The sequence below is a fragment of the Apodemus sylvaticus genome, chromosome 5, assembly GCF_947179515.1.
Source record: "Apodemus sylvaticus chromosome 5, mApoSyl1.1, whole genome shotgun sequence".
In the NCBI taxonomy this organism is placed as follows: domain Eukaryota; kingdom Metazoa; phylum Chordata; class Mammalia; order Rodentia; family Muridae; genus Apodemus; species Apodemus sylvaticus.
In genome coordinates, this window is record NC_067476.1 from 151382004 (window position 1) to 151395737 (window position 13734).

At 51.9% G+C, this 13734-nt stretch overlaps 1 protein-coding gene across 19 annotated transcripts in view; it reads right to left on the minus strand.

Annotated features, from left to right (window-relative positions):
• The window catches only part of Zmynd8 (zinc finger MYND-type containing 8), a 110166-nt gene that overhangs the window by 27287 nt on the left and 69145 nt on the right, over nucleotides 1-13734 (minus strand). For all 19 annotated transcript variants that reach the window (XM_052184297.1, XM_052184302.1, XM_052184299.1 and 16 more), the window contains 2 exons: nucleotides 6500-6646; nucleotides 1384-1533 (listed from right to left, as the gene is read on the minus strand). In XM_052184297.1, coding sequence (XP_052040257.1) covers nucleotides 1384-1533; nucleotides 6500-6646 — 297 coding nt within the window. The remainder of the gene's footprint in view (nucleotides 1-1383; nucleotides 1534-6499; nucleotides 6647-13734) is intronic.

Here is a 13734-nt window from a genome sequence, read left to right on the forward strand (position 1 = left end):
CAGAGGCAGAAGCTGTTATGGAGGGGACCTTGATACAAGTGGCCGGCTCTGTAAGCTTCATAGTTTTCATCTGTTAAAATGGGGCTGAGTGCTATTCTACGACTCCTGGAAAAGCAGACACAGGGCTCGGCAGAACGTGGTGGGTCCAGGAGGCGGCAAACAAAGTAAGAAAGTTCTTCCTAGCAGTAACAGATCTCCATGGAAGGATGTAAGACAGAGCCCAGGATAGCCCTTCAATCCCTGCCTCTCAATGTCCTGGTGAGACAGGAACCCTACCAAGGAAAACCATGGTACTGGTAAGAGACACCTTAGCCAGGACACCCTTGTGCAGTCTCAGTATTGAAACAAAGGTCCCCATCCCCCCAGCAATTTTATGAAGGTAAGGCTAATGTCTGGTACCAACCAGGGCAACTTCTCTGAAGGGAAGATGTGTCAAGTAAGAGAGACAGACCTGAAGCAATGGCGGGCCACTGACAGACAGGACCGCATCCTGACAGGACCATACCCTGATCAGGACCTCTTAGCTGTGCAACCTCTAGCCCTCTCCTTAAACTCCACTGAATACATTTCCTTCTCTGCTTTCCGCTACTACCCATTTCTTTAATTGGCCTGTGGGAGACAGCTGGCCACGGCTGTCAGAGCCTGAACTTTGATCCTAAAAATCTTAGAATCCACTGGCCACCCCTTTCCCCAAGACAACCCCTAATTACAACTCCCTTCTCACTTAAGGATCCAGGGTACCGACCGACACCAGAGACCTCAGGATGACCCTGACTCCGGGATTCGTTACTGGTCAGAGCCCCTGGATTAATTTACAACCCAACCCAGTATTCTAGAACATAAGTTCTGTGCATAAGAGCAGCTTCCCTGGAGAAGGCAATCCCTGTAAGACTGACTCCCTATTTTTGAAGATTCCTGAGAGGGCAGGGCCCACCACCCAAGGACCCATTACGCTTTGGGGCAGAAAGGGATGCAGGGTGACAGCCAACAGAAAAGCAGTCGTAGAGACTTCCAGAGGGTGAAGTGTATGTGATGTGTGTTTGTGTGTGGGGGGGGGGGCGGGGGGGAGTTGGCGGGGGGGGGGGGGGGGGAGTTGACGTGGGTGGCCTTTATAAGACCTGTTTAAGAGCAATGCTGTCACCCCTGAGTTTGGAGGCAAACTTCCCACCCCTGACATCCTCAGGCTGGAAAAGACCCTCCACTGAATTCCAAGGCTCCTTGGGAAAACCTGACATAGCAAATCCAAAATAACTCTGGATTCAGTCAGTGCATTCTAACTATCCAGAGATGGAGGCCGAGGCAGCTGGTGAGGCCGCAGCGAGTCAGGCCCTCTCCGAGGTGCATCTCCGAGAGCAGCCCCCATGGCAGGCAGCCGGGACACACCTAGCTGGGCCTTGCAGCTCTCTATGGTCTTGTCCAGGTTGAGCTGGAACCGGCTTCGAATCTGCCGCTTTGGAGAGATGAGAGGCACAGGAGCTGACTGCTGGAGCGACTCGCTCAGCTCCTTCAGGTCCATCTCCGCTTTGCTTCGATCTGGAAGAGACCAGCACATGCTCACTCAGACCCCGTTCTCACACTGGGGGTGGAGGGGGGGCCCCCCCGCCGCCACCACCTACCCACCGCTCAGGTGAGCAGCGCTCTAATTACGTTCTTATATTCAACCACAACAACCTCCAGCTGCCCAGAGAAAAACCAGCGTGCCCACGGTGGCGAAGAGCAACAGGAAACACGTGGCGGGGCTGACTCCCCGCCCCAAACAATGGAGTGAGTTCTAGAAAATGCTTATCCCAGCTGCTGGTAAAATTTGTGTGGCGCAGCTGCATTGAGAAAGCTGCCAATAATCTAGCCAACCTCAATTAATGGGAGGGAAACAGCTGCCTGGCCAGGGTCTCCAGGCTGCATCCCTCAGGCAAGAGGCATGGGTTCCCAAGGGGACAGACACCCTGAGCATGTCCCTGAGGGCTCCAGAGGGTTAACTTTCATTCCCAGTCTGTCCTGGCTAAGGACTGAACAACAAAGATAGGAATTAGGGGTCCTAATTTTTCTAGCTTGGGCGTCAGCACCCAGGGCAGGTTGGGTTCTCTCTCCAGGCAGGGGACAAGTCTCCTGTGGTACTGACCTGAGCTGAAAAGTCTTCTCAGGTGAGCCAGGTCGGCCTGACACTCAGGTCTCCGGTTCCCTGGCTACCTCTGGCAAGGTGCTAGCTTGGCTGTGGGACCAGTTAGACCAGGTTTCTTAAGATCAGTGAGTTCACTGTTTGAATTGTTTCTCAGTGCCCAGGAGAGGAGAAGAGAGGAGAGGGGGCAAGGCGGTGCAGAAGGGAGATTTACAGGGGCTGGAAAGCCCTCCGTTTGACCTGTTTGTTCTCTACAACATCCCCTCCAAACCAGCCCAGCTGATCCCAGACTCTACCCGTGACAGAAACACCACGTCTAAGCGCATTCCCTCTGGATCCCAGCTGCCTCCCTCCACCACCGTCAGGGAGGTCACTCAGCAGCAATCTGAGAGCTGTTCCTCTTTGATTTTGACCCGAGCCATAGCCCTTCCCACAGCACAGCATCCTCCAATGCCTTTAAGCTCCCCACAGCCCCTGCCAACCCACCCACTCGTGCAGACAGAAGGCCCCAAATAGCTGTAACCCATCCATTACCACAATGATGGGCCCCACTGGGAGAGAACCTCGCCTCCAAACACACAGGACCACTGACACATGTGTGTGCACCAGATAGTGGAGACGCTGTCCTTGTAAGTCAAGACGTGTTTCCCACAGGATTGTGTGTGCATCTAGGATTAGCTGGGATATCTGTATGTGACCCAGAGGGGAGCAAGTCCCACCTGCAGGTCTGCTCTTGCTTTTTGGACCTTATGGCTTCCACTACGTGTGTTCTGTGAGCACACTCAAGCATGCTTCCAGGGGCTTTCAGAGATGGGGAGAGAACATTTAAGTCTTCCAGAGAAAGAGATGGAAAACTATTCTTCGTCGTCCACCTTTGTCCCCAAGCACCTGAAGCCATTACCTCATCTGGCCTGGAGGAGGGCTGGGCACTCAGGGGACACTGAGGTTGGGAACCAAACATCAGACCAGGAAACAGTTTGCCTTAACTACTATACACCCACGTCACAGGAAAGGAGCCAGACCTGCCTGGCCTCCTGCTGTGGCCGAGGTCAGGTGTGTAAGTGCGGGTGTCTGTGAGTACACAACTCTCCTTAGCGGTCCCTGAAGGCGGGTGGTTGCCAGGCATTCAAGGGCACTGTGGCCTACATAGCAAACAGGGCAGCCTTTGCCTCCTGTGTGTGCCTGTGTCTCAAAGGCTAAACTCTAATACGATAATCCAAAGTGCCCGTTTTACAAAATAAGGCATCCCTGGCCAATAAGCTATTTTTATCCCGTAAGAACAAGTCACCCAATGCATGAGAGCTGGGATCTAGTCTATGGACAGCCACAGTAGCCTGTCCTGGAGTGCTGGCGGGGTGTGCCTCTCCTCTGTGGGAGGAAGCGGTGCGGCTCTTCTTTCCTCACAGGGCGTCTTCCCTGCCCTTCCAGCCTGGGATGGGCTCCAGTTCCCCTAAGCTACTAGCATGTTCCAGCTCCAGCTATAAATGGAAACCCAGAGAGAACAAATAGCCACACTAGATAGAGGCGTGCGCCTCCAGTTCTGTGAGGGAGAACAAAGCTAACGGCGACTTCACAGGGCGACCTGGCAGCATCCCTAAATGTGAGGCCCGTGAGGCCTCATGCCCCTTTCTCTTCTAAGAATCTCCCTCCCACGTGGGCAGAAATGCCAACACTGTAGCTATGTCGGGATGGACAACGACTTCATGCCCATAAGTAAGGATGAAGGCTCCAGGTTACCCACGAATGGCACCAGGCTAGACAGGGCCGCTGGAACACAGCAGGGGAAGGTGCCTAGGTAGGCATCAAAAGGCAACCTGTTCTAGGAAAAAAGGTAACCGGGTTACAGCCAGGAGGCCTTGGGGTGGGGATAAAGAGACCGGAGAGGAATGTGTTCCTGAGGTGCTTGGCATCTGACGACATGGGATATGGGTTCAAGGTAGTCTTTCAGACCTACTGGTGGGAAGTGCTGTCCCACAGGCCCAGTGATGTAAAGACCCCACTGCCCGTTCCCTCCAGCCAGGAGCACCCACAGCCACAACCCACGCTGCCAGGGATGAGACTCAGACCTCAGAACCAGAGGTGCAGGCACATAAAGGAGAGGAAGGCAGATGGTAATGTCGCTTGGGGGAAAGGGATGGGGGGGGGCTCAGACCCCCAGCGATGCACTTCCCGGGGCTGGCAGCACCACTGCCAGAGGATAAGGACACACTGGCACTGGACAGAGTGCCAGCTTCCCGGGCTGCCCCTGGCCCACTAGCACAAAGGTAAGCAGGAGGGCCACAAGTTCAAGGCCTGTCTTGTCTATGGTGAGTTCCAGGTCAGTATGAGCTATAGGACAACCTGTCTCAAAAAAAAAAAAAAGACAGAAAAGGTCCAATGAAGGGGATCAGTCATGAAAGGCATCACAGACAAACCTAGCAGCCCGGGGCTAGCCCTGGGGCCTAGAAGGAGAGAACAACTCCCCAAGCTGACCTTTGACCTCCACAGATTCATGCAAAAGTGGGGGGGGGGGCGGGGACAGAGAATGGCCTTTAATCCAAGCACTGAGAGACAAGGGCAGACAGATCTCGAGTTCAAGGCCAGCTAAGGTTATATGGTGAGACACTACCTTATGGGGGTGGGGGGAATTAAATAAGCCACCCCAAATCGTGGTCGAACCCTCGACATCAAGCCAGGCCATCACGGGTGTGCCTCACGTGTCCCTACTCTGGCTTTCTTCACGCGCTGTTTTAAACAAAGCCCTGCTTAGCTGGACAGTGCTTTCTCACCATCCGTCCAGTACTCCCTCACGGCACGTGAATGGATACAGGACTCACTCAGCACTCCTACCTTCCCTCCCACGCACAAGATTCTCCCGGGTCCTCAGTGGAGCCCCCACTTGTGAGACTGACATCCCAGCCTGGGAACCCACCCACGCATCCAATGCTCTCACCCCCACTGACTGAAATGCGACACGTGCCCTAGAATTCTGGGGGCTGGGAGGAGGGCACAGGACAGATCATGGATTCCCCGAGCTACCACCACTGTACCCACACCTCAAGCTCCAAAGACCCAGGGTATCACAAGGATGCCCAGTGCCGGGCTCCTGGGCTTACGGAAGAAGCTATTCTTGCCAGGCATGGTTGACAGAGAGGAAGTGTCACCATGAGAACGCCTCTGCTCCACAGAGCTTCTGTTCAGAGTGTGAAGGTGGGAGGAGGAGGCCCTGAGGGAAGAAACCTACGTTTCTAAAACGAGGGTCGCTCCTGAGTCAAGCGAGGAACCAGCTGGTGGCCCTGGATAGAGTTCTAGCAAGGACCTTGCCTGTCCAACTCTGGCCAGGCTGCAGATAGAAGACAGGGAGTAAACAAGACGATGCCTGGTGGCCGCTGGTCCTGTCACTTTGGCAACAAGTGGCATGGCCTGGATGGTTCTGTGAACTCACGCAACACTATACACTGGTGGCCTCCCTCTCCACAAAGTGTCTGGAACATCACCAGCCCCTGACAGTGGCTATCAACCTCAGGGGATCCACTGGGACTGGCTGGGTCTCTGTGCTGAGGTCATCATAAACACCAGGCACTAAGCTGCACCTCCAGTCGGTAGCCACAAGGTGGCAGCATTCAATTACTCGGAAATAAGGGAACTACAGGCCTACATCAGTCAACCTTAAAGATCCCAGGAATTTTAACCTGGCCTTTGCTCCCTGGCAGGCAAGCGACACTAGGTTGCATAGAAATGTAACCACAAACTAAAACTACATGCATAGACCTTGTCTGCAACACACACACACACCCCATACCTGATCGGCAGGGCAAGTTCAATTCAGTTGGGAAAATTGGGATTTTATAAAATGAGAAATGGTTAGAGATACCTCAACAGTTAAGTGCAGTGGCTGTACTTTGGAGGCCCAGGGCTGGTTCCCAGCACTGACATGGTGACTTACAGCCATCAGCAACTCCAGTTCTGCAGAACCTGATGCCTTCCGGCCTCCAGAGTCAGTGGACCAGCATGTGGCACACCCATAGTCATAAGAGAATCGAAACTATCAAGAATACCCACCCCAAAACAGTGAGACTCATAAAACTTGCTTCACTCCCGTACCTTTGCACAAGGCAAAACTGGTTTCCAAAAACTACTTGTAAAGACTGGCCCAAGATACTTTGTGGTAAAACATCTTTGCAAGTTAACAATCTGCCCAAGAAAGCCCCCCCAACCTCTTCCTCCCGATCTCCCCTCTCCTCCCTCTATCCACCAAAGCCTTTACATCTGCAGAGAGAACCGAAGTTTAATGTCGAAAAACCACTGACAAGAGAACAGGGTAGAAGCAGTCGTCACTGACAGACAGACAGACAGACAGACAGACACACACACACACCACACACGGCTCAAACTGCCACTGACCCAGGTTCAGGTTGAGGATGCTCCCCGTGGTGGAGGTGGAGGTCTTTTCCGTTTTCGTCATGATGGGCGTCGGCGCTTGAGGAGAGAAAGGTTTCGGGCTGCCAGACAAGCTCCCTGCTTGCCCTGTCTTGGCGGAGGCTGGAGAAGCTAAAAAAGTGTGTCAGGGTTAGAAGCTGGCGTGACAAATCCGTAAACCCATGAAGTGCCCAGGTCCGCGGTAGAGGAGAAAAGGGATACGGCGTATTTCATTGCACAAGTGCTGTTCAGGGCCCTCCATGGGCTTGGTACAGTGGGCGGCCATGATCTGGGCTGTCACCAAGCACTGGCTGCTGGGCCGGGGATTCTATTAGACTGTTGTAAGTCAAATGGCTAAGCCACCACTGAAATCACATCGGCCCGTTCACGGGTTTAAGCCGTGAGCAGACCCCTCATCTGCTGCATACACAGGTCAGGAGCATGCTGGCATGCTAGCCACTGGTAACAGTCTGAGGAGACTGCTCACGGCCTGCAGTGCCTGCCTCTGGCCAACCCTGGGGAGATCCAGACCCTGGGTCAAGTTTCTCAGGGTGCACAAAGCAAGCTGGGCCTCAGGTGGAGGGATAGTGATGGTGGATTAGCTCCTTTCTCAGTGAGGTTCAAACTTCTTCAAGGACAGAGTTCCCATGCCTGAGGTGTTCAAACAAGGGGAACAAAGACGAGTATTTAGAGGGGCCAGGAGCATCCTAAGGATGCACCCAGCCCTGACTGGTTACCCTCACACTGCTCTACGTATTTTGGGCACTTCCCAGCATCTCTTCTGAGCCCTGACAAGGCAGCAACTGGCCAACCTGGTCTGAAGTGAGGAGACGCTGTGAAGATCTGGTCCTGACAGGAAGTTGTGCATGGCCCAAGAGGGCAGGGAAGAAGATACCACCAAAGACTATAGAATTGTAGGCTTACTGCGGCGCGGTTCTGTAATCCCAGGAAGACCAGTTCAAGGTCATCCTCAGATGCAGAGCAGGCCGCCAAGCAGCCAGCTCTGCAGTGAGAGCCATTCTGAGGAAGGAAACTGCTGCATTTGGCTGGGTGGGTATGACTCTGGGAACACCTGTGTGTGTGTGTGGGGGGGGGGGGGTGCACATGGGTCCAGGTAGCCATTGGGCCTGTAAGGCTTGGATCCCTCAGAACCGAAGAGATGTTGAATAATGCCGGGAAGCAGCCTGCATCCTCACTAGGTGCCAGATATGCTCTCGATCCCGGAGCAAGCAACTCTCCAGTCCTGCGATTTGATTTTTTTGTATAAGGGAAAAACTCAAGGAGACCTGGGCTGAATCAATGGTGGACACTGGTTCAAATCCAAGCCCCTACCGACTAGCTGTGACTTTAGGTAAGTTGCCTCTGTCTGTGTCTCCCTGGGGAAGAGGGACAGGAACTGCCTGACAGGACTGACAAAAACATCTACACACAGCAGGTTACAGCAATGCTGACTCTGAGCAGCCAATGGCATGGAGACACTGACATCCAGGAAGTCAGTCGGTGTCAGTCCACTGTCGCTGACTTCCCTTTCCTTACTAGGAGGACCAGTGGGCCTCAGCCAGCTGTCGCCCTTACCAGTACATACCGGTCGACACGGAGTACATTCCACTAGGCCAGGGACATGCAGAAGCAGCCTGCAGGTAATGCCACAGAAGCCAGACATAATGAAATATCCTACAAGGGACAGGAAACTCCCCACCCTGAAGAATTATCACCTGGGGACTAGAGAGGTGGCTCTGTGGCTGCCATTCTTACCGAGGCCCTGGGTTCGAGTGCCTGCACCCACATGGCATTTGACCATTCTAGTTCCAGGGGATCAAGCACTCCTGGTCTCCGGAGGCATGGTTTGCACACGGAGGACAAACACATCTGAGCAAGAATTAATGTACTCAAAATTTTTTTTTGTTTTTCTGGGGCAGGGTTTCTCTGTGTAGCCCTGGCTATACCGGAACTCACTCTGTAGACCAGGCTGGCCTCGGACTCGTCTGCTCTGCCTTCTGAGTGCTGGGATTAAAGGCATGTGCCACCACAGTCCAGTTTACATGAAATTTAAGAACGTCCACGTATAACTCGAGTTCTGCGAACCTCTTCTGTGTCCACGGGCGAGGCACGCGCGTGGTGTGCTTCTCGACATACGTGCATGCAAGCAAGATGCTCATATGCATAAACACTAAAAAATAAACCTTAAACATGCATATGAAAGAAGGAGTTAGTGGCTGCCCTCAAATGTGGCTTCTGACTTGAGAAGCATCTGAATCATGGCATAAATCCTTTCTCTCCTTTGGAAATGAACCTGGATCGGTGATTAGATGCACGTCCACTGAGTCAGCGCTCAGCACACATAAAAAAATTTGAGAGTGGCGTTTGGTAAATATTAAATCCGTTTTACCGTAGGGATTAGCAGACTGCCTGACCTAGTAACCAGGCAGGCAGTCTTCCCTTCCCCGAGGGCTGTTGCTGGGGTGATCGCTGTCTTTTCCACACTACTGCAAAAAACAGAAACCGGACAGAGTCCTTGTTACATGAAGAGATAGAATGGGTGAGCCACTGTGTACGTGTACATGCTGTGTTTATGTGGAAAGCGCACGTGTGCATATTTGCACACACGTGTGATGGCCTAAGGTATCCCTCCTTAGGCACTCTCTAAAGTTTGCGTGTTTCAATTTTGAGACAGGGACCACGCCCGCCAGAGCAGGCTAGGCTGGCTGGTGGGGACCCCGAGGGACCCACTGCCTCCTGCCCAGCACTGGGATTACCAGCATTCACCGTTACCCCTCAAATTCTTACATGGCTTCCAGGCATCGAATCAGGTCCCGGTGCTCACAAAACAAGCGCTTTATTGAGCCATCAAACCCCAAATGAGGCATCTTTACGCAGAATCGCTACTACAAGAATGTTTTAAATAATTCACTCACTGCTGTTTATGACAGCTAAAAAAGATCCAGGGAATAAAAAGCAAGGCTTCTCTAGGTATACACTCAACTCGGTGATAAACAAGGAGGTTTATTAAACAGGGCTCTGCTTGGACCTTTAGAGATGCAAAGAGGGGCTTCCGGCATAAAAGGCGACGAGAACCCAAACACAGAAAACAAAGGTGTCACTGCACACAAAAACCAACTAAGTTCTGCATGTTTCCTCTAAAGTCATGTTTAAAAATTAAAAAGGTTGCCGAGCAGTGGCAGCGGCACACGCCTGTAATCCTAGCACTTGGGAGGCAGAGGCAGGCGGATTTCTGAGTTTGAGGCCAGCCTGGTTTATAGAGTGAATTCCAGGACAGCCAGGGCTACACACAGAAACCCTGTCTCGTAAAACCAAAAAAAAAGAAAAAAAAATTAAAAAGGTGGGCCAACTATATGGTTCAGTAAACAAAGGCTTGTGGGCAAGCCTTAGGACCAGAGGTGCCTTCCATTTCTAGGACCCACATAATGGAAGGAGAGGTTTTCATAGGACCACCACGCTTGTACCAACAACAAATTCACACAATGCACGCATACAAAGTATAGTGAGAAAAAATTAGAGCAGATATGGCACACACCTTTAATCCCAGCACTCTGGTGGCAGACTCAGATCTCTGTGAGCTCAAACCTAACCTAAGGGGTTGCAGAGAAAGCTCGGCAGTTAACAGCACTTGATGCTCTTGCAGAGGTCCCGGGCTCGCTTCCCAGTACCCACACAGTGGCTCAAACCACCTATAACTCCAGTGTCAGGGCATCCTGATGCCTCTCCCTGGTTTCTGCAGGCAGAAAGCACGTGTGGGTGCGGGCAAGAGACTCAGACACATAAAAACAAACATAAACAAGTCTTTAACTAGTTTAAAGCCAGCCTGATCTTCCTAGTGAGTCCCAGGCCAGTCAGGGCTACCGAGTGAGACCTCCCTGTTGCTGCCTCAGAAAACAAAAACAAAAGAAAAGTAGGCCATTGTTTGTGGGTGTGCGTGTGTGTTTGTCATGGTGTTTTATCACAACAGAAGCATGCTAGAAGACAGGGACACACACACAATAAGCCACTACATAAAAGCTAGACATACACACACATACATATATTCATGTATTTGCGGCTTCCCCTGTAGCAGCAATTGGACCATACTATGTCAAAGCCAAATGACAAAGCCCCGTGCCACTGTAGCTCAGGCCTTAGGGGAGTTTAACAAAACATAAACCAGCAATGCTAGCCCATACCTCCAACCAAGGGTCACCTGGGGCTACCCAGATGGCCCAGCTGGTAAATGCACGTGACAGCAAGCCTGATGGCCTGTGTTTAGTACCTGAGATGACACGGTGGGGGGATCTGACTCCAGCAAGATGATCTCTGACCTCCACACAAGTGCTGAAGTGTGTATGCACACACATATTCTAAGTGTGAGTGCCACCCAGGGAGGCATGACACACCAGTGCAGAGGAGCACAAGCTCAGAGCAGGCCAAGATGACAACAGGTTCTCTGCTGTGCCTTGACCCCGTCACCTGCCAATCACAGTCCACTCCCATCATGACACTGGGTAAGTGCCTGAGGTTCAACTTAATAGCATGTCGTGTAACTCCTCAGGAGATCTGGCCATGGGAGGGAGGGTTCATTAGTGACTTAGTATTTGTCATGGACAGCCATTTTATGACAACTATTGATTTCACAATAAAGTGGAGCCTGTGAAAAGCGCTTTCCTGTCTCCCTGACAGCAATGCCACGGTGGGAAGCCAAGACCAAAGCGCCATTAGCTCAGAGGGATCTGTCGACTCGGGACGGAGCCGTATCACACATCAGCATTCTCTACAGGGTCTCTAGGAAATAGTCAGCAAACGCTGATGGTGGATGAAAGAAATCCGCCTGCCCGAGTGGCCCGTATGTGAGGGTGGAGATGGGGGCGGGGGGTCGAAGCCACCTTGTTAAAGGCAGGAGCATCCAGGGCTGTGGCAGCTACAGGCAGGCTCCCGGCTGCTTAGAAGCTGAACCTGCTCGTAGGTGCAATAGACACAGGATGAGCTAGTGAGTCTTCTACAGAAAATGGCGGTCTTGGTGCCAGTGAGATGGTGCAGCGGGTAAAGGTACCAGCCACTGGACCTGTTGGCCTGAGTTCAACCCCCTGAAACACACAGGGTAGAGGCAGAGTCCTCTAACTAACTGTCCTCTGACCTTCACGGGAATGTACCCATGCACACGGACGCACACCCACACGGACTGCACACCTTTAACCCCAGCACCAGGGAGACAGAGACAGGCAGATCTCTGTGGGTTTAAGAGCAGTGAAACGCTGTTAAGAAGGGAAGGAGGGAGAAAGGGAGATCGAGAAAGGAAAGAGAAGGAAGGAAAGAAAAACAGGCTCAATTCTCACACTTACCCATGCTCACAAGTGTACTTACACACAAGGGGCACTCTGGGCTCTGAAAGCTGCTAACATGGTTTTTCTACTTTATAGCATGATGAAGTTTTCTGACATTTTGGAGGGACCCCAGCATGATCCCAACTGTGCTATCCCTGGCTGCGGGGGTGCATCTGAATGAAGATGAGCCTCCTCCTGTCCCTGCCCTCACTAGCATCTGCAGTCAATGCTGACAGCAGAGGGCGGGAGGGAGCAGCAGGAGGAAGCAGGCAGGGCTGTGAGGATCTGCCACGTGACAGAGTTCCTTCTGATCACAGTGGACTGAATTGAGAGCTGGCAAGGCTGACCCTACGGGCCTCTGGGCCCAATCTGTCCCCTGTCCCTGTGTGGCCTGCTATTTATGAAGGGTATAGAAAATTGGGGTTGGGACACAAAAAAATTCAATAGTTCTTTTTCTGTATATGAGTGTTTTGCCTGCATCTACGTCTGCACCACATGTATGCCTGGTGCCGGAGAAGGTCAGACAAGGACATCGACTCCCCTGGGGATGGAGTTACAGATGGTCAGAAGCCATGTGGGTGACGGGGATTGAATCCAACTCCTCTGCAAGAGCAACCAGTGCTCTGAAGCACCGAGCCGCACTCCAGCCCGACTCAATAGCTCTTAAAGCGTGAACTTAGAAGAAATGCAGGCTTCATTACCCACCAGCCAACACCAGTCAAGCTTTATTGAAACTCAGCTATCAATGCCCAGAGCTGCAGCCACCACCGAAGCACAGAACTGTCCCCTGTGTGTCTACCGTGGGCTCGCTCGGTCAGGGAAGCGATTTGTAAGCAGAACTATCTGAATGTCGCCCCCTTTTTTTCTTTGTTGAGAGTTTGGTTTTCTTTGTGGTTGTTATTTTAGTATTTTTTGAGACAGGATTTCACGTAGTCAAGGCTGCCCTCAAATTCCTAATCCCCCTGCCTCTACCTCCCAAATGCTGGAGTTACTGCACTGGCGTGTGCTGTCACAGTAACTTCTCATATGACCACCTTAGGGGAGCAAAGGTCAATCACGGTGGGGTGACATTGTGTATTTTTAGAATAGGGACATTGAAGTCTAAGTTCTTATCTTTTAAAAGGGGAAAAAAAAAAATCTGCCAGTGAATGAGAAATTCTGCCGCAAAGCTTGATGTCCCAGGTCCCACCCAAGGGAAGACAGACGCTAAAATTGAACACAAGCATTCTTATATTCCTATAAAACTATTTTTCTGAAATGCCGAACAAGACAGCAAAGGGAGCTTGCACACGGACACTTTATTTTAATGATGTGCTAACTTCCAGCAGGTTTTAATGGGGCAGCTGTGGTGGGATACACCCGCGAGCCCAGCCCACAGAAGAGGGAGACGGAGGATCCTCCTACCCAAGACCAGTCCTTAACTCACCCCTCCATTACATCTCTTCTCAGATCCTCATAGACAGCACATTAGAGATCACCAGGAAAAAATAATCCCACGGTCCACACTACCCTGGGCGCTGCCCTCGTCCTGTGGTGGGGCCCTGACTCATTCTGTTCTCCCCAGAGCTTACACACAGGAGAGCCTACACAGAGGCAGTTATGGTTGCCATGGTAATGGTGGGACGGCTAGGGTATAAAGACATTAAAGATGGTGCCCAAAGCCACAACAGCTGAGGGGGATGTGATAATTAGAGACTGGTGACATCTCCAAACTTCAACCAGAAGCTGGATAAAGCCAGTCTTGAAGGAAGTGTGATAACTGGGCAGGGGGATGAATCTTCCCCTCAGTTCTCCTCACATCTGAGTTAACCCTAGCGCGAAGGTATCAAAAACTAAGCTTTCAACTACAGCATAAAGAGAAAAAACAGCTACAGGGCACGGCTGGGAACAGACAAGAGGCTCTGACAT